The 24,816-nt window shown below is 50.5% G+C and overlaps 1 protein-coding gene and 1 long non-coding RNA gene across 8 annotated transcripts; one reads left to right on the top strand and one right to left on the bottom strand.

Annotated features, from left to right (window-relative positions):
• Positions 1-747: 747 nt before the first annotated feature.
• Positions 748-11,869, bottom strand: LOC106847680 (uncharacterized). Of its 5 annotated transcripts, XR_011494589.1 has the most exons (4): positions 11,670-11,860; positions 10,091-10,311; positions 4,425-4,670; positions 748-1,025 (listed from the first exon to the last, which is right to left on the bottom strand). It is a non-coding gene; the product is annotated as an uncharacterized lncRNA (long non-coding RNA). The 5 variants fall into 5 exon arrangements; XR_011494587.1 differs by lacking the exon at positions 748-1,025 and having other exon boundaries at positions 4,133-4,670; positions 11,670-11,869; XR_011494588.1 differs by lacking the exon at positions 748-1,025 and having other exon boundaries at positions 4,139-4,670; positions 10,108-10,311.
• On the top strand, positions 11,233-24,349 carry MAVS (mitochondrial antiviral signaling protein). Of its 3 annotated transcripts, XM_070485627.1 has the most exons (8): positions 11,239-11,307; positions 11,863-13,151; positions 14,462-14,632; positions 16,046-16,220; positions 17,433-17,605; positions 18,363-18,519; positions 21,248-21,762; positions 22,694-24,349. In XM_070485627.1, exons 2-8 carry the CDS (start codon positions 13,059-13,061, stop codon positions 23,147-23,149), a joined length of 1,740 nt encoding a protein of 579 aa, XP_070341728.1. In that variant the 5' UTR covers positions 11,239-11,307; positions 11,863-13,058; the 3' UTR covers positions 23,150-24,349. The 3 variants fall into 3 exon arrangements, with proteins under 3 accessions (XP_044604027.1, XP_044604028.1, XP_070341728.1); XM_044748092.2 differs by lacking the exon at positions 11,863-13,151 and having other exon boundaries at positions 11,233-11,307; XM_044748093.2 differs by lacking the exon at positions 11,863-13,151 and having other exon boundaries at positions 11,238-11,307; positions 14,442-14,632.
• Positions 24,350-24,816: the final 467 nt, after the last annotated feature.

Here is a 24,816-nt window from a genome sequence, read left to right as displayed (position 1 = left end):
TCCTGTTCCCTGAATCTCTTGACCATTCACCCCCAGGAGGTCTTCTCACTCCTATTGCCTCAGGGGCCTTGGCTTCTCATCAACCTTCAGGCTACTCCCTCCTTTTTTTTCTTTGAGGAAGATTAGCCCTGAGCTAACATCTGCCAATCCTCCTCTTTTTGCTGAGGAAGACTGGCCCTGAGCTAACATCCATGCCCATCTTCCTCTACTTTATACGTGGGACACCTGCCACAGCATGGCTTGTCAAGTGGTGCCATGTACCTAGGATCCAAGCTGGCAAACCCCGGGCCAGTGAAGTGGAACGTGCACACTTAACAGCTGTGCCATTGGGCCGGCCCCTGCTCCCTCCTTTTTAATTTTTTTATTAAAAATTGTTTTTCTTGGGGCCAGCCCAGTGGCGTAGCAGTTAGGTGTGCACATTCCACTTCGGCAGCCCGGGGTTTGCCGGTTCGGATCCCAGGTGCGGACATGGCACCACTCATCAGGCCATGCTGAGGCGGCATCCCACATGCCACAACCAAAAGGACCCACAGCTAAAAATACACAACTATGTACCGGGGGGCTTTGGGAGAAAAAGGAAAATTTTTTAAAAAGTCTTTGAAAAAAAAAAAAGCAGAGGAAGATGGGCACGGATGTTAGCTCAGGGCCAATCTTCCTCAGCAAAAAGAGGAGGATTGGCAGTGGATGTTAGCTCAGGGCTAATCTTCCTCAAAAAAAAAAAAATTGTTTTTCTTTATTCTTTTTATTGTGAAATATACAGAAATAAAATTGACCATTTGAACCATTTTTAAGTGTACAATTTAGTGGCATTAAGTACATTCACAATATTGTCTCTATTTCCAGAACGATTTCATCCTTCAAAACAGAAACTGTACCATTAGGCAATGACTCTCCCTGCTCCCTCTGCTCTCTGGGCTCCAGCATCCTCATTTCATTCCTGTTCATTCCTCCTTTCCTGTTCTTACAAAGCAGTTTAGGGCTCCATCCCTCACCCAACTTGGTTCCAAGCCGCATAGCTGTGCCACCTAAAAAAGAGAAGGAAAAAGCCTGTTCTGGGGCTCCATCTTCAGCAGTTTAAAGCACATTTTCAGTTCTGCCTTGAAATCAACTCTTGTGGGACGTGATCAAGTTCTCAGGCATGACTTCCTTCCACATGAATGTCTGTAAGCTGAAGGGGACCATAGAAAGATAGATTCTTCCACGGGTGAGTCATATTTCATCTTAAGAGCAGTAATAGCTGTGCTAATTTTTTAACAGCTTTCTCCAACGACCGCCACCATTGCAATTGTTTATTTGTGTGTGTTATTTAATGTTTCATCTTCCCATCAGGTTATAACCTCCAGGAGAGTTTATATTGTGTCCCTTGTTTTCTACATTATACTTAACACCTGGCACTTAGCAGGCACCCATATTATACATATTATATATTGAACAAATGAATCAGTAGGTGGTTTATAGGAGACCCTTGGGGCCAGGGACTCTGCAATATCACCATGTAACTACTTTTCCTTTCTCCTGGGAAGCAGAGAGAAACAATAGGCTGTGTTATCTCTCGAGTGATGTGCCTGGACCACATGTCCCTTTCCCAGATGATAAACTGCTGCTTACAGCAAAGGAAGCAATCATGTAGCATATGCAAGTCTCCTGCTACAAGGCCCCCTGTGTTCCGAAGTTATGCCGGCTTACTTTTTACATCACTATTAGTGAAGAGGAACGGTCTCTCCCCTCAGTGTTCTGAAAGAGGTCAGAGTTATGACTGGGTAGCACCACAGGCCTACAATTTCTGCCCCTAAGAAAGGTGAGTAAACAAGTGGTCAGACAAAAACTAACAAATGTTGGAGAGGGTGTGGAGAAAAGGGAACCCTCACACACTGCTAGTGGGAAGGCAAACTGGTTTGGCCACTATGGCAAACAGTATGGAGAGTTCTCAAAAAACTGAAAATAGAAATACCATATGATCCAGCTATCTCACTCCTGGGTATTTATCCAAAGAACTTGAAATCAGCAATTCAAAGAGACTTGTTCACTGCAGCATTATTCACAATAGCCAAGATGGGGAAGCAACCTAAGTGCCCATTGACTGATGAATGGATAAAGAAGATGTGGTGTGTCTACACACACACAAATAGAATACTGCTCAGCCATAAAAAATGACAAAATAGTCCCACTCACAACAACATGGATGGACCTTGAGGGTATTATGTTAAGCGAAATAAGCCAGATAGAGAAAGACAAACACTGTATGATTCTACTCATATGTGGAAGATAAACAAACATGTGGACAAAGAGAACTATTTAGTGGTTACCAGGGGGGAGAGGGGTGGGGGGTGGGCACAAAGGGTGAAGGGGCGCACCTATAAGATGACTAACAATAATGTACAACTGAGGGGCCGGCCTCGTGGCCGAGTGGTTAAGTTTGCATGCTCCGCTTCGGCAGCCCAGGGTTTCACTGGTTCGGATCCTGGGCGCAGACATGGCACCACTCATCAGGCCACGTTGAGGCGGTGTCCCACATACCACAACCAGAGGCACTCACAACTAGAATACACAACTATGGACTGGGGGGCTTTGGGAAGAAAAATAAATAAAATTACTTAAAAAAAATGTACAACTGAAATTTCACAATGTTGTAAACTATCGTAACCTCAATTAAAAAAAAAAAAGGTTGGAACTCTTCCTCTCACTGAAACAGCCACCTGGGTTTACAAAGCCTGGCAGTGGTCAGAACGACACCTTCTGTGTCCACCCCAATTATATAAGCCACACCAGCCAGAGGGCCCAGAAGTCTTTGGATCAGCGAAGACTCCATCTTAAACTAGAGCCAGGGGCACAGCCTTTCCTCTCTGGGCATTACTTGGGGTTGCTACTTGATCAGAAGTAAAAGGACACTAAACCCCTTTGACAGGTCTGTCTCTGGCTCATGTGGTCCTGTAATATCCTTGTGATGAAAACGAAGTAAGTCCTGGCCCAGAGAGCAGCCTTCCTTGACTCAGAGAGGCCCCAGTGTAGGTGGCCAATAGCAAAAGTGACGAGCAAAAATCAGTAACTTCCCTATGTTCACGAATGAGGAGTTAGAAAATACAATGAAAGACAAGATCCCATTCAGGATAAAGACAACAAATATAAATGCCTAGGATCAGACTAATTAGAAATACATCAGACCAATACAAAGACTGTGAAGTATACTGAGATGCTAAAACCAATGGGTGAAAGGTTGATGAGGAACAGGATTTTTCATGGCCTCAAAGTGCCCTTCCGTGAATTACTTATTAACTAAAAATGGGAAAGAGTAAATCCACAGTGGAGAAACCCGGAGGGCACCTCCTACCAAGTGATCAAAGTGCACATCCGCAGTACTGGGACAAATGGGGAAGCATTTGCATGTTTGTAATCCGATTGCATTTTCAGTAATAGTGTTTTCTCTCTCCGCTATATTAGTGCGTCAGGGTCTTTCCGTTGGCAGGATTCTTTATTTCCCCAACACTACACATATTTAAAGTGCACAATTTAACAAGATTTGACATATGTTTATACCCATGAAACCATCACCACAATCAAGATGATGAACGTATCAATAACCCTCTGCAAAAGTGTGCCTTTGGTAATTCCCTTCCTTTTTAAATGTCAGCCACAAACGACAACGGTATTAGCAGAACATGTGACTCAGTCACCAAAAGAAATTACAGATATTTCCAGGTCACGATAGAGTTGATGCAGATACCTTGGACTATTATTTATGCATTGCATTACTTAAATATTTATTTAATGAAAAAAATGTGTGATAGTTTAATAATTATATTTTAATATAATTGGGATTTTTGTTTTGGTAACTCTATGTATCTTTAAATGCCTTTAAAAACATTGTTCTGGCCTAGGATAAGCCAGATCGAGAAAGACAAACACTGTATGATTCTACTCATATGTGGAAGATAAAAAAACATGTGGACAAAGAGAACTATTTAGTGGTTACCAGATAGCCCGAGGAGTCACTGGCCTGACCATGTTAAGCACCCATGCTCTAAAGCAACAGAACAGCCCCATGGACGAGACCCTCGCGTTCTGGCCTGCAGGGGCTCTTCTACAGGCCCATCCCCACCTGGCCCCTCCCAAAAGCAAGCCAACCAGTGGATATGCACAGAACTTCCTCAATGCTTTTTATTGCTCGTTTTTAATGCAAACAAAGTTCACCAGACATTCGGGGAAAGCTTGCAACATAAAAGAGAAACTAAATAATCAAACAGCAAAGAGTGGTTTCAGAGGAAAACCATGCAGGGAACATAAGAGAATTAAAAAAAACAAAACCAAAAAGGCTCTCTAACTACTATTCTCAGTAATTAGCTTCAGGAAGATATCATATCCATAAAGCAAAGGCAAGAACAACAGAGAACAAGAAGTTCTCAGAAAATAAAAATATTATTGCTTACATTAAAAATTAATTAGGGGGGCCGGCCCAGTGGCGCAGCAGTTAAGTGCACACGTTCTGCTTTGGCAGCCCGGGGTTCACTGGTTCAGATCCCGGGTGCGGACATGGCACCGCTTGGCAAGCCATGTTGCGGTAGGCGTCCCACATAGAAAGTAGAGGAAGATGGGCATGGATGTGAGTGCAGGGCCAGTCTTCCTCAGCAAAAAGAGGAGGATTGGCAGCAGATGTTAGCTCAGGGCTAATCTTCCTAAAAGAAAAAAAAAGATTTGGAAAATAAAGTTAAGGAATCCAGGAGACAGGACAAAATAAAGAAAAGAAAAGGCAAGATACAGGGAATCTTATTGCTTTACACAAAAAAGAAACAAGGTACCTGGGATTGCTGGCTAGTTCCAGGACGGGGAGGTATGGGGCGTTCTGTGGATGAGTGTGGTAGATTGCCCTGGCGGTTCATCCCACCCTTTATTCATACCCTTGCAAAGTGGCTTTACATCCTTCTGGAAGAGCTGGAGTCTGTTTCCACTCCCCTTGAATCTGGGCCAGCCTTGTCACTTGCTTTGGCCAACAGAATGTGGCAGAAGTGATATGCCATTTTGGAGAAGTGATATGCCTTCTGATAGGCCTAAAGAGCACTTTTCTCTCTCAGAAACCTGCCCAGCCATCATGAACACAAGCCTAGGCTAGCCTGCTGGAGGATGAGAGACCACGTAGGGCAGAGATGGTCCATCCCAGCTGAGCCCATCCTAGGCCCATCAGTTCCCAACAGAATTGGCAACTAACTACAAAAGCATGAGTGAGCCCAGATAAGATGAGAACTGCCTAACTGAGCCCAGCCCCAAATTACCAACCTGCAGAACTTTGAGCTAAATAAATGGTTGCTATGTTAGTCTGTTACCTTTTGGGGTAGATTTCTACTCAGCAAAAGCCAACTAACACAACTGTCTCCCTCTACCTCCTTATAGGGGGCTCTCCTATATTTCGCAGAGACTGGAAACTGAAAGAATACATTTCCAAGACATCTTTGCTACTAGAGTGATGAATATAAACTAAGGTCTGACAATTAGACGCCCCCTCAGAGATTTGGGGGGCTAGAGGCTATCTTCTTGCTGCCACTTCTGAGAGCAAGGACACGGAGACGGGAGGGCCCCCGCCAGTCTCAGCAGTCAGACTCAGCATTCCTGCATTAAGCAGATGTCGAGACAGAGCCGTGTGGAGCTAGGGGTGGCAGCAGGGGCCTCCTCCTCACTTCTGATTATGGTTGTGGTGATGTGCTCTTGAACTCAGTTACTCCAGGGGCAGCCCCCTGACTCCTGTTCCTCCAGCCCCTCTCACAATTTTGTAACCAGTAATTCCCTGCATTAAATTCCTTCCTGTGAAAAAACTGATCATGTCAAGTGTTGGTGAAGAAGTGGACTGGACTGGAGTACCTGGAACCCTCACTACACTGCTGGTGGGAATGTAAAGTGGTGCAACCACTTTGGAGAACTGTTTAGAAGCTTCTAATAAAGCCAAACTACCCTATCATCCTGCAATTTTTGAATGAGGGCATAATTCCACAAAAAGACTTATACATGAATGTTCATAGCAGCTTTATTCATAAATATTCCATTAAAAATAGAATGGATAAACAGAATGTGGTATATGCATGTAACAGAATCCTACTCAGCAATGAAAAAGAGCAAATTCCTGATATATGCAACAACGTAGATGGATGTCAAAAACATGTCGAATGAAAGATGCCAGACACAAAACAGTATGTAGTATATGATTTAATTTATATTAAATTCAAGAACAGACAAAATAAATTATGATGATGGAATCAGAATAATGATTGGAGGTGGAGATTGATAAGGAGTACAAAGGAACTTTCTGGGGAGATGGAAATATTCTAGATCTTGATCTAGGTGCTGGTTACACAGGTAGTTACTTGGATAAAAATTAATCAAGTTGCACACTGAAGATTGATGTATTTCACGGAACGTAAATCATGCTTCGAGAAACAAAACCCTTCCATGCACAAAATACCTATGGTAGTTTCTGTTTTCTGCACTGAATTCCAAATCCTGGGGGAGGGGCCCTAGGACAAGAGATAATAAGAGGGGCCGAAAGCAAGCAGGGCAGGAACAGTGTGGCAGGAAGCTGGGGCCATGGAGGGATGTGGCCCAGAAGAAGTCTGCTGTGTTAGAGGAGGCCCGTGAATTTTAGGAACTCTGATTTCTAACTTCGATGGCATGTCCTGCCCATGGGCTCATTTCCCTGTCTTCCCATGAAACCTCCAGTAAATGTCTGGTGCCAAGCAACCTATATCAGTGGTTCTCAGTAACGAAGGGCAGTATGGCAGCTCCTGAGTGGCAGGTGACCAGCAACACAATGCCCTGAGGCCAGAGAGGAGGCCATGCTGACCACAGGGGCTGGATAACCCTGAAGGAGCCAGCTGTAGCAGGGACTGACCCAGGAGCTGACATGAACCAAGCTCCCCCTCCTTCTGAGACCCCTAAGAGGTAAGGTGGGCTTATAGCAGACCCTGTTATGTCCCAGATCACGGCTTGGCCCATCTCATGTGGCTGGTCAAGGCAAGGGTGACCTCAGGAAGCCAGAGGACTCAGAGACCTTGTGTTGTAGAAAAGAAATTACCAGAAGAGAAGACTCCAGAGGGTCACCAGCAGTTAGCTTTGGGTGGTGGCAGTATGAGTACAGATTTTGGGTTTCTTCATCAAACATTTCTATTTTTTTCCCATATTAAATATATATGCCTCTATTAATTTTTCCCCAGCTTTATTGAGCATATATTTTTTTTGTAATAAAATTGTTTGAAAAAATAAAGTAGTTTAAAGAATAACGGTTTAAAAACTTATTTGAAACGAGGTTGTAAAGGTAGGGGTTATATTTTGTTTTTCAGTCTTGGAGCGTTCTCTGAAGAGACTCAGACTCAGAACATGTCCCTTTTTGGGGCCCTCTGGCGCTATCTTTGGGCCTGACTCTGCTCTCTGGGGGAAGACATGAGCTGGTGGTTGCTGACTCATTACATGTGAGCCACAGCCCTCCGTGGAGCACTGGCCTGGGGACATGGGCCACCTGCTTGGGGATGAGCTTTCTGGGGGAGAGGGGCTCTGAGGCCTTCACTGGCGGGTGGCCTGGGGCACAGATCACTCTCTAGACTTGCCCTTCCACTAGTAAATGGACAACGATCAATGAATTCTACTCATGAAACAGGGCAGAATGCAATCAACAATATAAGATAAAATAATATAAATAGCCTGGGTCAAAAGATGATTTTTAAATTTCACTTTTTAATTTTTTTCTTGAAATAATTTCAGACTTTGAAAACAGTTGCAAAAATAATACAAATGTTTATATCTTACATAACCACAGTACAATGATCAAAACAAGAAAACTAACACTGATAGAATATTATTAACTAGTCCAAAAGCCTTAGTAAGATTTCACCGTTTGTCCCAGTGATGTTCTTCTTCTATTTCAGGGTCCAACCCAGGATGCCACGTTGCTTTCAGTTGTCATGTCTCTTTATTCTTCTTTAATCTGGAACAGTTCCTCAGTCTTGTCTTTCATGGCCTTGACATTTTTGAAGAGTTATTCTGCAGATCAGCGCTGCTCAATATAACTTTTTTTTTTTTAACTATCCAGTAGAACTTTCTGGGAGATAGAAAATTATGAAATCTATATCTGTGCTGTCCAATATGATAGCCACATGAAAATCACATTTGGAATGTGGCTAGCAGGGGTGAGGAACTGAATTTTACATTTTATTTAATTTTAATTAAAATAGCTACATGTGGCAAGTGGCTACTGTATTGGACAGGACAGCTGTTGAATGTCCCTCATTTGGGGTTTGTTTGATGTTTCTTCATGATTCGCTTCAGATTATGAGTTTTAGCAAGGATACCATAGATGTGATGTTGTGTCTACCTTTGGTTCCCCGCCAAGATGGCAGGAAACCACTGAGGCTAGGATTTTTATTGTGGCAAAATATATATAAAATTTACCATTTTAACCATTTTTAAGTGTACAGTTCTGTGGCAGTAAGGACATTCACATTGTTGTGCATGTGTCCCCACCATCCATCTCTAGAACTTTCTCACCTTCCCAAACTGAAACCCTCTACCCATTAAACAAAAACTCCCCATTCCCCCTCCCCCAGCCCCTGGCAACCACCATCCTACTCTCGGTCTCTATGAAGCTGACTACTCTAGGGGCCTCATATAAGTGGAATCATACAGTATTTGTCCTTTTGCAAATGGCTTATTTCACTTAGCATAATGTCTTCAAAGTTCGACCATGTTATGGCATTTGTTAGAATTTCCTTCCTTTTTAATGTATTCCATTGTATGAATATACTACATTGTGTCCATCAGTAGACATCTGGGTTGGTTGCTTCTACTTTTTGGCTATCGTGAATAATGCTGCTATGAACGTAGGTACACAAATATCTGTTTGAGTTCCTGCCTCCATTTCTTTGGGTATGTATCCAGAAGTGGAATTGTTGGATCATATAGTAATTCTATTTTTAATTTTTTGAGGAACTGCCATACTATTTTCCACAGCAGCTGCACCATTTCACATTCCCACCAGCAATGTACAAGGGTTCCAATTTCTCCACGTCCCTGCCAACACTTGTCATTTTCTGTTTGTTGTATAATAGCCACCCTAATGGTTGATATCTGCTATAAACTGAATGTTTATGCCTACCCCTCCAATTCATATATTGAAACCTAATCCCTAAGGGGATGGTATTTGGAGGTGGGGCCTTTGGGAGGTGATTAGGTCATAAGGGTGAAGCCCTGATGAATGGAATTAGTGCTCTTTTTAGGAGACCCAAAAGAGCTCCCTTGAGGACACAGCGAGAAGACGGCGTCTGGGAACCAGGAAGCAGCCCTTACCAAACGTGGAACTGCAGGCACCTTGACCCTGGACTTCCCAGCCTTCAGAACTGGGAAATAATGTTTGTTGTTTAAGCCACTCAGTCTGTGATATTTTTGTTATAGCAGCCCGAATGGACTAAGAAAGTATCTCATTGTGTTTTTGAGGAAGCTATATTTTTTTAATACCCTGCGAGATGCAGCAAAGACGGGTGACAACAGCATTTGGAAGCCAGTCACCACACTCCCAATGTTCTTCCTGCACGAATTAGATATGAGGTCACTGGACTTGGGGTGGGTAGCAGGCAGGAGCAATTCTCGAACCAATCAATATTCACCCTCTCTTGGCTAAACAAGACAGGGCTGACTTTATTAGTTGAGTTCAGGTCTGATATTAACACTTTGTAAATGCTGAATATTGTGAAATATCCACAGAGTTACCCACTAAACTAACAAAATCTTACCTAAAGAGTGTCCAGGCATCTTCCTACAATTCAGTCTGGGATTCAGTACTGGCTTTGGAGACAGGTATGTACTGACGCATTTGCACATGATTTCTGCCAAACCTCTTAACCCCTCAGTGTCTTTCTTCCTTTTTTAAGTTGCAGTATAAAGTGTAACAATAAGTGTACAGTTGATGCATTTTTACATATGCCCAGGCTCATGTACCCACCACTCACATCAAGATATAGAACATCTCCATCCCCCTAGAAAGCTCCCTTGTAGCCCATCCGTCACCATCCCCCAGGGGTTAACAAGTGAAATGATTTCTACTTATGTAGATGAGGTTTACCTGTTTTTGAATTTTACCTTTCCTTGTAACTGGAAACAGTGGCATGTACTCTTTGTGCTTGACTTGGTTAGTGCCCATTCATCCCGGTTAGATTCATCCATGTTGTGTGTATCAATCATTTGTTCTTTTTCACTGCTGTATACTATTCCATGATATCAGCACATTACAGTTTGTTTCTCCATTTTCCTGCCGATGGACATTTGGTTGTTTCCAGAGTTTTCCTGTTGTGAATAAAGCCACTATGAACACCATCTTTTGTGCGTGTTTTTAGGTGGACACACACCCAGGAGTGGTTGACGGGTGATAGGATTGGCACATATTTAACTTTAGAAAGGGCTGCCAAACATTTTCCCAAATCTTTTAATCTCTCTTTAAAACGGGAAAAATAAACCTCTACCTGGTTATTGTGAGAGTATTTAATGAGCCCTACAGTATAAGACTTTAAGCCTGTACCAGGAACACAGTGAGCGCTCAGTAATTGCTGGGCTCTGCCCCAGAGGAAGCGTGAGGGGGTTGGCAAGCACTGTAGGAAGATGCCGGCCCCAGATCCCTGGGTGGAGAGGCCTTTCCCACACAGCACTCTGGCCCACACCCAGCGTGCCTGGGGAGCCAACCTTGGCGCCCCTGCGCTGCACCCACCTCCCCCGCCTACCCCCACCCCGATCCTGCTTCCTCAGGCCCAGCATGTGCCTCGCCAGGCTGGGCACTCGCGCCCTTGTGAATTTTGCTTGACATTCGGCGTTTATCGAGCACTAACTGTGTGCCAGGCCCAGGAGCGAACAACATAAAAACCCTCGCCCCCTCAAGCTACTCGGCGGAGAAGCTGCTGCGCATAGGAAGCGTGGGGACCGAGCCGGCCGCAGACTCCGAGGTCAGACGCCCGCTCGGTTTCTAGCCACACCCTGGACTTCTCCCGGGAGTTGCTTGAGACGAAGGGAAGAAAATAATCCGCTTCCCCGCGCCCCAGCAGGAACCCGGGTCTCCCGAGCGCCGGTCCCGCCGGTCGAGGCCCCGAGACCCGGGGCAAGCACCCCGCCTTCAGGTCTCCAGCGGCCGCGAGGCTCCGCCCCCCGCCGCCTGGCCAATGGCCGCGCGGGCCCGGCCCAGACCCTCCTCCCTCTCCCTACTCCTCCCCCCCCCCCCCCCCCCGGCCTCCCGGGAGCCGGTTCCCAGCTGGCAGCGGCGGTCGGCAGGACCCCGGGTCGTGGCTACCCGAGGTAAGCTCGCTGCCCCGGGTGCTCGGTCCTCTGGGCTCAGGGTGCACGGACGCCTTTCGGGGAAGTGGCCCGTGGCGGCAGGAGCCGAGGGGGACTCGGAGTCTGCCGGGGCGCACGCACGGGGTGTGGAGCGCGCGGGGGGCCGGGGAGGGGACAGGGCGCGCGGGGCCGGGGAAGAGCGGGTCCAAAGAGGGCTCCACTCGCCGCATCCAGCATCGGGGTCAGGAGGTGGGTGGCGCAGGACGTCTGCTCCGGATTCGGCGAGGTTAGGCCGGAAGGCGACCGGCCTCTGCTGCAGGGCTCCTCCAGCCGCCCGCAGGTTCAGGGTGACCTCTGGTGAGGCCTAGCCCGGATGCACCAACCTCTGAGGGCGCGGCCGCGCCTGGGGGTCGAGAGCTGCCGCCTTCCCCAGGATCTTGACAGTTCTTGGTGGTGACACCTGCTCAGAACAGTCTCCCCTCCCTCCGCGAACCTGGGTCCGGCCCAGGAATCCGGGAATCCGAGCCGAGGCGGTGGGGCGTCGCCCCGCCCGCGTGGGTGGCTATTTCTTTCCAGAGTCTCCGGGGCAGTCAGGTCGGCAACTCTCCTCGCCGCGTCGGTGCAAAACACTCTGCCAACCCTCTTCTCTGAGACGCGAAGGAGGTGCCGGGAAAACAAAAACTGCGTTCTCCGTATGGTTGCTGTGGAACCTCAAAAACATCTGGAAGGACGGTCGGCGACCTGGCAATGGCAGCTGCCGTGGAAGGGGGGGTTAGAATGTCCTCAGCCCTGTCTGAAAGATTTCCTGGCCCCTCCCAGGGCTTGAAGACAGGGCCAGTGTGAGCCTCACTTGCTGCACGGGCCTCTGTGCCCTGCGAAGTGTATGGTGAGCTTCAACAAGGCAGCAAGTCCAGGGTTCAAAGTCATGTCAGAGCCAGTGGTCAGCGGTGCAACGTGGCATCACTTCTCTTCCCATGGGATTGTGGCAAGGATAAAGTGAAAGCAACTTAAGATGTGCCAGCTTATAGTGGACGTTCAATAAACGTGAACAAATACGGGCTTCCTTTGTTTTTGGTTGGACCACATCATAGCCCCATACCCCCCAAACTCTGTGCCTAAAGGGCTGAGACTGGGATGCAGAAGAATGCATCACCTGGCTCCCTCCTGGTACCTTCCTGGATGCCATGGGGGAAGAAGAAAAGGGTCTATTAGCCACCATAGAGTTGTTCTTTGGTCATCTGAAGGCTCAGAGGACTCTCATTTCCCCCATCCTCCTAACCTCTGTCATTAGCAGTGGCCCCATCATGGATGTTGTGCTACATTCCTGGTAGTTGGCAAACGAAGTCATGCAATGTGAGGCTGTAAAGCTGGTAGACAGGACTGCTGCCCTGTTTCCCATGTGGCGAGGGATTGGTGGCCTCAGCAGCTTTTGGGCACTCTCTGCTCTGCAGAACTGTCTCCTAGAGACAGGCCTGAGACCCACGTTTCTACTCCAGCCTGGCCCTCTCTCCTCCGCCCCCTTCCCTTCCTGAAAACCCACTTGGACATCCAAAAGCATCTCAAGCTTCGCTTGTTCAAAATGGAACTCTAGAGTCCCCTCTGTGCCACTGCTCCTCTCCCAGGTTCTCTGGCCTGTTAAATGCACCAACCATCCACCCACTGCCTGAGGAGTCATCCTTGATTCTTCTCTCTCCCTCACCTCCCACATCCACAAAACACCAGGAATCCAAACGCCTCTCGCCACCACCACCACCATCTCAGCCAACCCCAAAATGTGTCCTTGCCCTGGCCTCCTGACTTGTCTCCCTGCTTCCTCTTGGCCCTTCCACAGTCCAGGGGCCTCACAGCTGCTGGCAGAGAGTAACGTAAGTCAGATCCTCTCCCTTCCCTGCTCAGATCGCTCTGATGGCTTCCTTTTCCACTGCAAGTAAAACCCAAAGCCCTTGCCTTTAACACCCTACATGAATGGTCCGTCCCAACCTCCTTGACCTTGATCTCTGTCCCTCCCCTTAGCTTTCTAAACCTTGACCACTGACCTGCTTTCTATTCTTTAAACATATCAAGCTCATTCCCACCCTAGGACTTCTCACTTGCTGTGCCCTCTGCTGGAAACACCGATCTTCTCACAGCCAAGAACACCTCAGCTCAGGTGTTGCCAATTCAGAAAGGCTTCCTTGACCATCACGGTTCCAGCAGCGTGCCCTTGGCCAGGGGCTCTGTCTCATTACCCTGCTTTATTTTCTTTATAACCTTTACTACTATTTGGAATTCTTATTTATGTAGATGTTTACTGATTTGTTATCTATCTCACCCCAATAGAATATAAATTGGATGATGGCAGAGGTCTTGTCTGTCTGATTCTCTGTAGCTTTCCCCAGTGAGAGAGGCAAATAAGATGCAAGGAAACAAACACATCTATAATTGCAAATTGTGGTAAGTGCTGCCTAAGCATCTGGTGGCAGTTGCTCGTATTCGAGGCACTTTTAGATTTTAGGTTATAAGACCGAACTACTGTAATGTCAAAACAAGCTCTCTGAGCCATTTTAGAGGTAAGGAAAAGCCTGGAAAAGACTGGTAACTTGCACCAGGTCACACAGTGAGGGGAACTCAGCCTCCTACTCTAAGAACATGTATGTAGCAATCTTTAGTGGTGGCCTGCCGTCATGTTCTGGAAAGAACCTGCTGCTGGATCCTCAGTTCTTTGCTCTTCTACTAACTAGCAAGGCCCCTTAATTTCTTGGTACTTCATTTTATTCACCTTTAAATTAGGATGGATCCTGTTATTATCGTGTTGGGCTGCTGCTTTTTTCCCCCCAGTATACCCCAAAGCAGCAGCATTTCTAGGTGGAGCCCTCTTATTATCAGCAGCTAGGGCACATACAGAACTGGGGCAGATGTGGGGGGAGCCAGAGCGCTCCCCAACCCTAGCCAACCCACAGGGCACACACGGGCCCTAGACCCTCTGGATCTGATTCTTTTTGGTTCCTCCATTCATCTGTAAGCAAATTCACACAGGGCCTCTGGGACTCAGGCAATCATAAAATAGGATGATTAAAGACAAAAGCAAAAATTCCAAAGAGTCGAGAAAGAAAGAATTGCCTTTTGTCCAACTCCACGCTCACCTCTGCTGCCATGTGTGGTCTATCTTCTTCTAGTCTCTTTTCATCTCTCTCAGTTCATCCACCCTTCGTGGGCCAGAGCCCTCTGTCACTTCAGAACCTGGACAGCGATGACGGTTGCCGAGGACAAGACTTTTCAGTATATCCGCCAGCATCACAGCAGTTTTTCCCGGATCCATGTTCTGGAGATTCTGCCTTACTTGTCCTGCCTCACAACCAGTGATCAGGTGAGCCAGGGCGTGATGGCCAGCCATGCACTGGGGTCAGGACTGTGGAATTCCGAGCTTCACCCAAGCCAGGGCCAACTCCTTCCTTCTCCCTCTCCTTGACACTTCTTTCAGAATGAAGTGTGGTTCAAGGTGACCCTTCCGACTTCCCTGAGCTCCCTCTTGTGTTGTTTTGGTGTAGTTCTCAAAAACATGGCGCTGGCTTTCTGAGATTTCCGGGCTCCACCTCTCCCACTTTTATCAGAACCTTCTTTTTCTTCAACTCTCTTGTCCTTGTTCCTGCTCAGTTTTTTTCTTTTCTTTTCTTTTCTTTTTTGTGAGGAAGATTGTCACTGAGCTAACATCTGTGCCAATCTTCCTCTATTTTGTATGTGGGACTCTGCCTCAGCATGGCTTGATGAGCAATGTGTAGGTCTGTGCCCAGGATCTGAACCCACGAACCGGGGGCCGCTGAAGTGGAGTGTGTCAATTTAATCAGTATGCCACCAGCAAGACCCCATGCTCAGTTTTGATTTCATTCTCCTTGTCATGGGACCCTGTCCTGGCAGGGAGCCTGGGGCTCCATCTTTTGGGGGTTTTTTGGGGTTTTTTTTGAGGAAGATTAGCCCTGAGCTAACATCTGCTGCCAATCCTCTTTTTACTGAGGAAGACTGGCCCTGAGCTAACATCCATGCCCATCTTCCTCTACTTTCTGTGTGGGACACCTACCACAGCATGGCTTGCCAAGTGGTGCCATGTCTGTGCCCAGGATCTGAACTGGTGAACCCCGGGCTGCCAGAGTGGAATGTGCACACTTAACCGCTGCACCACCGGGCTGGCCCCTGGGGCTCCGTTTTGAGAGTTCATGGGAACCAGGCCTCAGTAGCCTGTTAGGACTTCTGTGGGCCCCTAGTGAAGTGGGCCAGACGCCCCCCTCAGTTTTAGCAGTTCTCAAATGGAATCCCATGGCTTTCTGCTTCCTCCGTACAGGTGCGGGTGGCATGCAGGTCTGTGGCTAACGGGCCTTGGCCCCTCCCCCTTGTATTTTGGGGTTTGTGACGATACCTTGCCCCCTCATTCTTCAGTAAACGTTTCTGTGGGTTTTCATTTCTCCTGTCTCATTGTTGTTCGTATGTGCTAAGCCTCAGTTTCCTCATCAGTAGAGTGGAGTAATAATAGCATTATGTAAGATAATTCACACAAAGCCGTGAGTGGAGAGCCTGGAACACAGTGAGAGCCCGTTTCCTGGTAGCTGCCTTGAAACTTGGGCTCAAACCCTGGCCTTGTCCTGGGCTCCGACCCAGTTTCAGATGGCTACCTCCCTCTTGTGCTTTCTCAGGGCCCTCCTCTGCAGCTGCACGCTCCTGAGTAGGGAAGGAAGCAGGGTCATCTGGCTTGAGCAGGGCAGCGGGGCTGTGTCTTCCTGTCTTCCAGGACCGACTGCGGGCCACCTATGAGCGCTGGGGGAACCAGGACACCCTCTTGGAGCTCTTCACCAGCCTTCGGCGGCGGAACGGCTGGGTGCATTCCCTCATTGGGGCACTGAGGGCCTGTGAGCTGTCTGGTCTCGCTGATGAAGTGGCCCGCATATACCACAGCAGCTTGCCGCGTGAGCCTCCTGCCCCGGCCCTCCTCCTCGAACCCTTGCCTGATTCCCCTGGCCTCCGCTCTCCCTGTCCCCGTACCCCTATCACCTCTGTCACCTTCCCTCCCATCGCTCCTGGGCAGTGGACAAGCCTGGGTGTAGATCCCAGCTTAGCCAGTTATTAGCTGTGTCCTTTTAGCCAAGTCCCTGGATTTTTCTGAGCCTTGGTCTTCTCTATAAAATGGAGCTAATGGCAACATCTAGCTCATAGGGCTGCAGTGGACGCCATGGGGTGATGGCATGTTGAGTGCTTAGCTGGCGCCAGGCACTTCCTATGTGCTCAGCAAATGGAGCCTCCTTTAGTTTCTGTGGCTGTGACATTGGCCTCCCACCCCTGTCTCCCTTCCTCCCATTTCCTCTCCCTCGGCTCATCTTCCCTCTCTCCACTCCTCTCTTCTCCTCTCCTCCCTTCACTGCCTCCTCTTTCTCCTTTGGGGGTTCCTTCCTTCCTTTCTCCACATCTCTTCCCCTCCCCCTGGTTTCCCTTAGGACCTTCTTGGTCCCCCACCTCAGCGACCCAGTTACTCCCCAGCTCCCTTTCAGTGCTCCCTGCCAGGCCCAGGCCAGAGAGGATTTGATGAGGTCAGGTCTGAGGGGCCGAGACAGGAAGAAAACTCAAGGCAGACTATTTATATTTCAGACTGGAGACAACTCCTGAGACCCTGCTCAGATTTACAGCCTTAGAATATCCCCATGTTGGCCTTTTTTCCTCTTCCCTTTCTTTTCCCTCCCCTCCCTCCTACTGTGTCTCTTCATTTGTGGAGATTAACAGTATTCCACCCAACCCTGAATACAAAAGCCGGGGGTTGGGGGCAAAGAGGAGGGGCTGAGGAGGCAGCATCAGGTCAGGGATCAGTTAGTGGTGACAGCCACCCATGAGGAAGAGAAAGCCACTGAGTCCCAGAATGCCTGGGGACAGAGAAATGGTGACTGCTGACCCAGTCTGGCCTGTGAGGCACCCCACACACTCGCGCCCCCCTCCTACCTCTCCTTGTCGTCTCCAACTCCTCTCTCCCTCCCACTCCTGCCTCCCGCTCAGTGAAGCTTGTCTCCTCTGAGGAGTGCACCCCACATCAAGACAGCTTTGGAGCTGGAGGTCCAAGAGCACCCAGGGCTCTCCTGTCGTTGGGAGCAACCCTGATTCCTCCTTGACACTGCTATATTTTTGTCCTCCAGGGACCTCTAACCGCCCTCCAGCCCCACTGGAGCCGTCATCAGTTCCTGCTGAGGTTCCAGAGCCCTCCATCCCCGCTGAGGCCCCCAGCGCCCCCCACAATGGCTACAGAGGGGAGGAGCCGAGTTACCCCATGCCTGTCCAGGACACGCGGCCGCCAGAGCCCGAGGGAGAGGTGTGTCCTCACAATCTATCTTGGGCCTCCTGCTTTTGTGTTCCTGTCTGCCTACTTCTGCTCACCCAGCCTTCCAGAATGCCTTCCCTGCCCACCACAAATCTTGCCTAATCTCTGCGAGGAACCCCAGGGTTCCCCCAGTGGGGATCTCCCCCAGACCAGCTGCCAGACTGCCAACCAGGGCTTTACCCTGTGGCAGCCCCCAGTCCTCTGTCATCAACTAGCTGTGAGGTCACAGTTTTGAGGTCTTTGCAATGATCTTGTGAGATGTTCAGCTGGGTCGAGGGACCAGGGGATGACAGATCAGAGGGGAATGAGGAAGCAGGAGATGCTGGGGTAGGGGGCGGTTAGTAGAGCTATAATTATTGCCAGTAAAGCCAAGTTTGGGGGAAAGATGACCGATTCTATTGAGATATGATGAGTGGGCAGTGGGGTGTCCAGAAAACACCAAACCGTGGACTGGAAGCTCAAGAAAGGGGTTTGTGCTGTGGCTGCAGGCGGGGAGACCTTTCTACAGGGCCAGACAGATGGATGGGGACTCCCTGTGGGATGGTGTGTGTGTTTTCTATGAGGTGGGTTCAAGGTTATCTGTAGACAGAGGGTCTGGCAACGATCAAAGTCGAGGCAGGGGCTTCCTTGGTTCCTGTGCTCCATGGCATGCACTGAGGCTGGTAGGTCTGAGGCCCCATGAGCACAAGCTGCTCTTTGCCAGCTCCTGGGAGAAGCAACTGCCTTATTCACATTTTCCTTCTTGCAGAGTTCAAGGAAAGCCCCAGAAACACCCAGCCCTGGGGCTGTCCTGAGGAGACCAGATGGCCCCCTGGAGCCCTCCTCTGACCTGGCAGCCACCAGCCCTCTGACCTCAAGTGGGCCTCAGGAGCAGGACACAGAACTGGGCAGCACCCACTCAGCAGGTATGCATGGAAACTGGAGTCCTAGGGCCTCTCTGTCCTCCCAGTGAAGGTGAGGATTAGAGTTGCCCCTCTGGCTTCCTTGGACTCCTAGAAGGCAAGAGTGGGAAGAAAGGGAGTTCATGCCAGGGAGCAACCCAATTCCTTAATTTTATTTTTGTTTAAAGATTGTCACCTGAGGGGCTGGCCCTGTGGCCGAGTGGTTAAGTTCGCGCGCTCTGCTGCAGGCGGCCCAGTGTTTCGTTGGTTCGAATCCTGGGCGCGGACATGGCACTGCTATCAAACCACGCTGAGGCAGCGTCCCACATGCCACAACTAGAAGGACCCACAATGAAGAATATACAACTATGTACCGGGGGGCTTTGGGGAGAAAAAGGAAAAAATAAAATCTTTAAAAAAAAAAAAAGATTGTCACCTGAGCTAACAACTATTGCCAATCTTCCTTTTTTTTTTTTCTCCCCAAAGCCCCCCAATACATAGTTGTATATTCTAGTTGTGGGTTCTTCTAGTTGTGGCATGTGAGATGCTGCCTCAGTATGGCCTGATGAGCAGTGCCATGTCTGCGCCCAGGATTGGAACCAGCGAAACCCTGGGCCCCCAAAGTGGAGCATGTGAACATAACCACTCAGCTACGGGCCTGGCCCCAGCAACCCAATTCCTTAGAGGATGTAAGGGTTAGCATTTGCTGTGTAACAAACAGTTCCAAAATTTAGTAGCTTAAAATATGACTAATTATTTAGCTCTTGATTCTGCAGGTCAGCAATTTGGGCTGGCTCAGCTGGGCAGTTCTTCTGATTTTGGCTGAATTCCCTCTGGTATACACACCAGTGTACACATAAGTTCTGCTTATGGCTGTTGGCTGGGGCACGCTGGTTCTCCTCCATGAGTCTCTCATCCTCAAGCAGACAAGCCCATTTCATGGCAGCTGAGCAGAGTTCTGAGAGAGGAGGGTCTCCTGGGGCATAGGCTCAAAACAGGCACAGCGTTCCTCCTGCCTCATTCTGATGGCCAAAGCAAGTTACGAGGCCAGCCCAGACCCAAGGGGTAGGGAAACAAATTCCGTCTCTAGATGAGAGGCCTGACAAAGTCACATTGCAGAGGGCATGAATACAGGTAGGGGAAGAGAATTAGGGCCACTTCTGCACTCTACCAAAGGGACTCTGTAGGGTTCCACCAGGACGTGAAGGACAGAGCAGGAGAGAATACAGGGCTGGGCCAGCTGTTGGCAGGGGAGCCCGTAGGCACTGTCCTACCCCAAAGGGGTCTCTAGCTCCCAGCAAATCACTAAAACTTCTCAGCCCCCAGAGGAAGTATGGTCTTCATCAGTCCGGGGCCTGGACCCCCGCACCAGACCTCAGTGCTCCCCCTCAGGAATATAAAGCTGTCCACTCTGACCTCCCAGACTGGCTTCTCTCTGCCCTGCTATTTCCCAAACTGTGTTCCACATACTGGTGCCCAGCCAGCCCTCAGTGCTCCTGGGACAGCCACAAGGCACGTGAGCAGTTAAAGGCTCAGAGAAGCCATCTTAGTGCCTAACTCTCCTGTCACCCTGAAACTCTGCCCCATTCACCCGTTTGCACTTTGCAATGTTAGCTTTCCGTGGAACACCTTTCAGGAGACGCTGCCATGGAACACCTTTCAGGAAAGGCTGCCATGGACCAGGGAGGCATAGGGCACTTTGATTTCAGTACGTGCGTGAACACAGGTCCCATGAGATTCTTTGGTGTTCGATTTGGGACCAGGGACACATCAGAATCACTCCCGGCCTGTGTCAGCTGTAGGGCCTGGAATGTGTGTTCTGAGAAGTCCATGGGGAATGCTGATATAACTGCCTTTATGGACTATCACCACCTGCTCCCTCTTGCTTCCCCCAGTTCAGGCCCTCCTCTCAGGGATGGCTTTGTCTCTCCACTGCCCCAAGCCTGCCTCTGGTGCCACGGGACTGGTGTGAACTCTTCTGCTTGAGCCATCCTGCTGCCCCTTGCCCCGGTCCAGGATTGCTCCTGCTGGTGGTCGAGGAGGAAAGATGGCAGTGGGAGAAGCATCCAGAATTCTACCAGGCTAAGGAGAAGATGGAAAAGGCAGACACAGGAGGAAAGGGGGCCTGTCCCTGTCCCAGGCAGGAGAAGAAAAAGCAGAGAGGATAGGGGCCAGCCCGGTGGCGCAGCGGTTAAATTTGCATGTTCCACTTCTCAGCAGCCCGGGGTTCGCCGGTTCGGATCCCAGGTGCGGACATGGCACCGCTTGGCAAAAGCCATGCTGTGGTAGGCATCCCATGTATAAAGTAGAGGAAGATGGACATGGATGTTAGCTCAGGGCCAGTCTTGCTCAGCAAAAAGAGGAGGATTGGCAGTAGTTAGCTCAGGGCTAATCTTCCTCAAAAAAAAAAAAAAAAAGCAGAGAGGATAATTGATAATGATCTTCAAGCTCCTAGACACCGTTAGGGACGGACCATTTCACTCTTGTGAGAAAACAGACCTAGGGCTGCAGGTCAAGGACTGAGGATAGACAGGACCAAGGATGTGTCTGCAGCTGTTGACCCTTTGGGCCTGGGAGCCCTGAGCAAAGGAACTGTGGAGACTTCTCCATGGGTAGGAGGTTAGGAGGCCTGGATGCAGAAGGGACTTGAGCTGGGGCACAGAGGACCCTTCTCCAGCCCTCTGCTCCCAGAGCTACTGTGACTTTAGGGTAACACTCTGGTGGGTTTCCCCTTTTGTTTTGCTACCTGCAGGCATGGTCTCTGGCCTCACGTCACCCCGTGGGCCTGTGTCTCCAACTGTCTCCTTCCAGCCTCTGGCCCGTTCCACCCCCAGGGCAAGCCGCTTGCCTGGACCCCCAGTGTCAGCTCTGTCTACTGACACCTCCTCCTCCTCCACCATCTTGGCCTCTTCAGGGAGTGCTGGTGACCACGCTGAGGCTACCATCTGCTCCAGTGGGGTGGAAGTGCCCACCACCTCTATGACCACCAGCACAGTGCCCTCCAAAGTGCCCACGAAGCCAGCATTTCCCAGCACAGTACCTTCCAAGTTGCCTACCAGCTCGAAGCCCCCTGGTACAATGCCTACTAAAGTGCCTACCAATCAAGCACCATCCAAATTGCCCATCAATTCAACGCGTGCTGGCACAGTGCCACCCAAAGTAGCTACTAGCTTGGCTCCTGACCACAGGATACCCATGAGCATGATGCCCAGCAAGGTGCCTGCCAATACCGTGCGCACCATCAGGAGCAGCCAGAGACCTGAGGAGGTGGGTCCTTGGCCCTCTAAGCAGTGATCCAGGCCCCTTCCCCCAGCCCTGTCCTTGGACTCTTTCCAGTCTCCATTCTGTTTCCAGCCTGCACTGGTCCAGGGTGTAGGGACAGCTGAGACCCAGCCTCCTCCAGATCCCATACCGTGTCCTTTAGAGTAGTGATAAACATTGGAGCTCTTAAGTGAGGATGCCTCAGGAGGCTCAGGTGTCGTGGGTCACCCCTGCTAGTCACATGCATTAACCCACGTAGAGCTCACAGCTCCCTGTTAAGCTTAGCAGTGCCATTCTATAGATGAGGAAACTGTGAGGGGTAGAGCAGGGCGGCCTGTCTGCCTCGATGCCTTGCTCTTCACCACCAGGTATCCGTGACCTTCCATGGATATCCCAGTCATGCCTGCCCCTCCATGACCAGAGTTTTACAGACTGCGGTCCCAGTCCATCCAGCCTGGAGTGGCTGCTCTGACCCAGCAGCCCCCACAGCTGTCCCCTCTGAGCCTGCATGTGTAACTCTACTGCTGCTGTCTGCCTGGAGGAACCAAGTCCATGGGGCTCCTTGAGCATGTGGCCAGGCTTCTGACCCCATGGCTGGGCCATGGCCCTCAGGCTCAGGCAGAATGTCAAAGTAGGATGGGGCTGCACATGACCAAAGGCCCTGGGGTGGGGGTGAGCTCACAGGCAGGCTGGTGAGTAGAGAGAGGACTGCCCTGGAGGAGGTCACCGCTGATGCTGCTGCCAGGCCTTGGTCCCCTCCTCCCCCTTGCCCTCCTGCACCGTCAATAGGTTGAGTCCTTAAGAGAGGGTGGCCTCAAGGGCACTATGGGCTGGGAATTTGGGGGCTTGGGTACTGGTTCATGCCGTGGCCTGGGAGTGGGGCTACCCAACCTGAGTTTGCCCCGCTGCCAACTCCAGCCCCTCCTTTCTTTCCCAGGAGACTCCAGCATCTTTAGCACCCACAGGTGCTGCGGCTGCTGGAGGCAGCTCGCCCTGGCCAGACAGCAGCTCCAACAACTGGGGCTCAGAGTCAGAGCTGAGCAAGCCCGGCAGGCTGATATCCCGGATGGACAACCAGCCATTGTCAGTCTGCTCCGCGGACCTCGCCATCAGCTCCAGCGACAGCTTGGGCACAGGGCCTGAGAACGTCCCGGAGGAGAATGAGTATGATTCAGGGTCGGTGGACTCCATCAGGATCCATGTGGCTGAGGACCCCAGTCCCGACCTACTGGAGGGCAACCCCAGGCCACAAACTGACCAGCATCTCCAGGAGTTCGAGAAGACACTGTGTGGCTGGACTGTCCCTTGGGTTCAGTGGCTTGGGGTGGCTGCAGCTGGGGCGATCCTGGCTGCGTTCCTGGCTGCGCTGTACCGTAGGCGCCTGCTCCAGTGACACCCCTGGGCCCTTTCTGCCTTGTGTCTGCTTCCTTCCCTGCAGTACATCCGACCTGAACCACGGAGCTGGGCTGTCCCGCCCACCTTGTCCCTTTTTCGGGGCTGACAGAGCCTGGATCAGAGGGGAGCCAGGGGGCCTCAGGCCTGGCAGGAGGCTGAGTCATGCCTGGACTGAGTCCTGGGAGGCAGCATTTCCATCCCAGCTTGTGCCCTCTGTGGCTCCCTCACCATCCTCGGCTTTCTGAGCTCTGGGCTACCTGGTGTGCTCCAAACCTCACCCACCTAGCAATCTGGGTTGTTGCGCTTGTCCTCTGGGGGAGGTGCCTCTGTCCAGGCTTTATCCCTGTTTGCCCAAGTCTGTGGCTCACGAGGTGCCGCTGGAGGGTGCAGAAGGTTGGCAATGCCCCCCATCCTGCCCTGGTCCCTGGCAGCTAACAGCAGATGTGTGGGTGGGGACCTACAGGACCTCGCTCCAGCCCCCAGCAGCTCAGCCTGAGGCCATTGCCCCAGAAGCCGTAGGGTGGCCCGTCTCCAGGGATGCAGCTCTTCTAGGCAAGGGTAGGGAGGAGGCCCGGAGATTCCTGTGGACCCCTGGGAGACCCGAGGCAACTGCTAGGCCTGAGGACCACCTCCAGAGCTCCCTCCAACCTTCTCACCCCCTCTCCTCTTTCCCTCCCTCCTGGTCTCCATTCTCTTCAGCTCCATAGGAAGGTTGGGGAGGGGGCACCTGTGGGACAGAGCTCAGGCCAAGATTTGGATTTCAGCTCCATCCCTTCCTGGGCTGTGTGGCCTTGGCAGATGATCAGATTTCTCTGGTCTTGCTTCCCCATCTGGACAGTGAAGATCGTGGCTCATCCTTCACTGGGTTCTTCTGAGACTGAAACATACGGGTGTTTGTCAAGTGCCTGGCCCAGAGCAGGTAGCCACTAAATGCTTCCCCCACCTCTCCCCTGCCCAGCCTGGTAGAGGTGAGGGCATAAGAGGCAGAGTGCCCAGGGGTAAGGCTGCAACTCTGCCGTGTAGGGCGGCCTAGGCCTGCATCCTGCTCTGTCTCTCACTAGCTCTGTGCTCTTGGGCAAGGTGTTAACCTCTCTGTGCCTCAGCTTTCTCACCTGTAAATTGGGGATGAATAGCAAACTTATATATACATATATTTCTTAGTGTTGTTGTGAGGATTAAATGAGTTTATCTATATAAATCTTAGAATGGTTCCTGGCATTTGCTAAGAGTGGGACACGTTGTTATTATCACTGTTCAAATGTAGAGGGACTGGAGCACTTGGCTACACCTTTAGAGGCAGACCCAGACCCTCCTGCCTCGCCCCTTTATATTTGCCCCTTATGTTGTCCTGTGCATTGGGGAATTGTTGGGGAGTAGGGAGGGAGGCATGTCCGCTGGGGCAGCTGTGCAGGATGGGGGCTGGGGTGCCCCCAGCAGCCAGGTGGATTGGGGGTATCCTTGTGGGTTCTTTTCACGCCATCATCGCTGGACAAGGGGCAGGCACAGGAGCCTCTGGAGCTACCTCCATTTCTGGGCTCTGCAAGGGACAGGGACTAGAGCCCTGGGGACACATCAGGGGTACGGGTTGCCGTGGCCCACCCCCAAGCTGTGAGTCTGCAGGGTTCTGCACCCTGCTTTGGCTGCTACAGCCTTTCTTTGCACTGC

The sequence above is a fragment of the Equus asinus genome, chromosome 15 (assembly GCF_041296235.1).
Source record: "Equus asinus isolate D_3611 breed Donkey chromosome 15, EquAss-T2T_v2, whole genome shotgun sequence".
Taxonomy (NCBI): Eukaryota; Metazoa; Chordata; class Mammalia; order Perissodactyla; family Equidae; genus Equus; species Equus asinus.
Note: the sequence above shows the minus strand (reverse complement) of the source record. Positions and strands in the feature narration are given on the sequence as shown.

Excerpts from the sequence above, each read along its gene's own strand:
- MAVS (XM_070485627.1), top strand. The coding sequence starts at position 13,059 with ATGTGTCCTTGCCCTGGCCTCCTGACTTGTCTCCCTGCTTCCTCTTGG. Across the intron at positions 18,520-21,247 it reads GGGCAGCACCCACTCAGCAG|GCATGGTCTCTGGCCTCACG; the intron begins GTATGCATGGAA and ends TGCTACCTGCAG. Across the intron at positions 21,763-22,693 it reads GCAGCCAGAGACCTGAGGAG|GAGACTCCAGCATCTTTAGC; the intron begins GTGGGTCCTTGG and ends TTTCTTTCCCAG.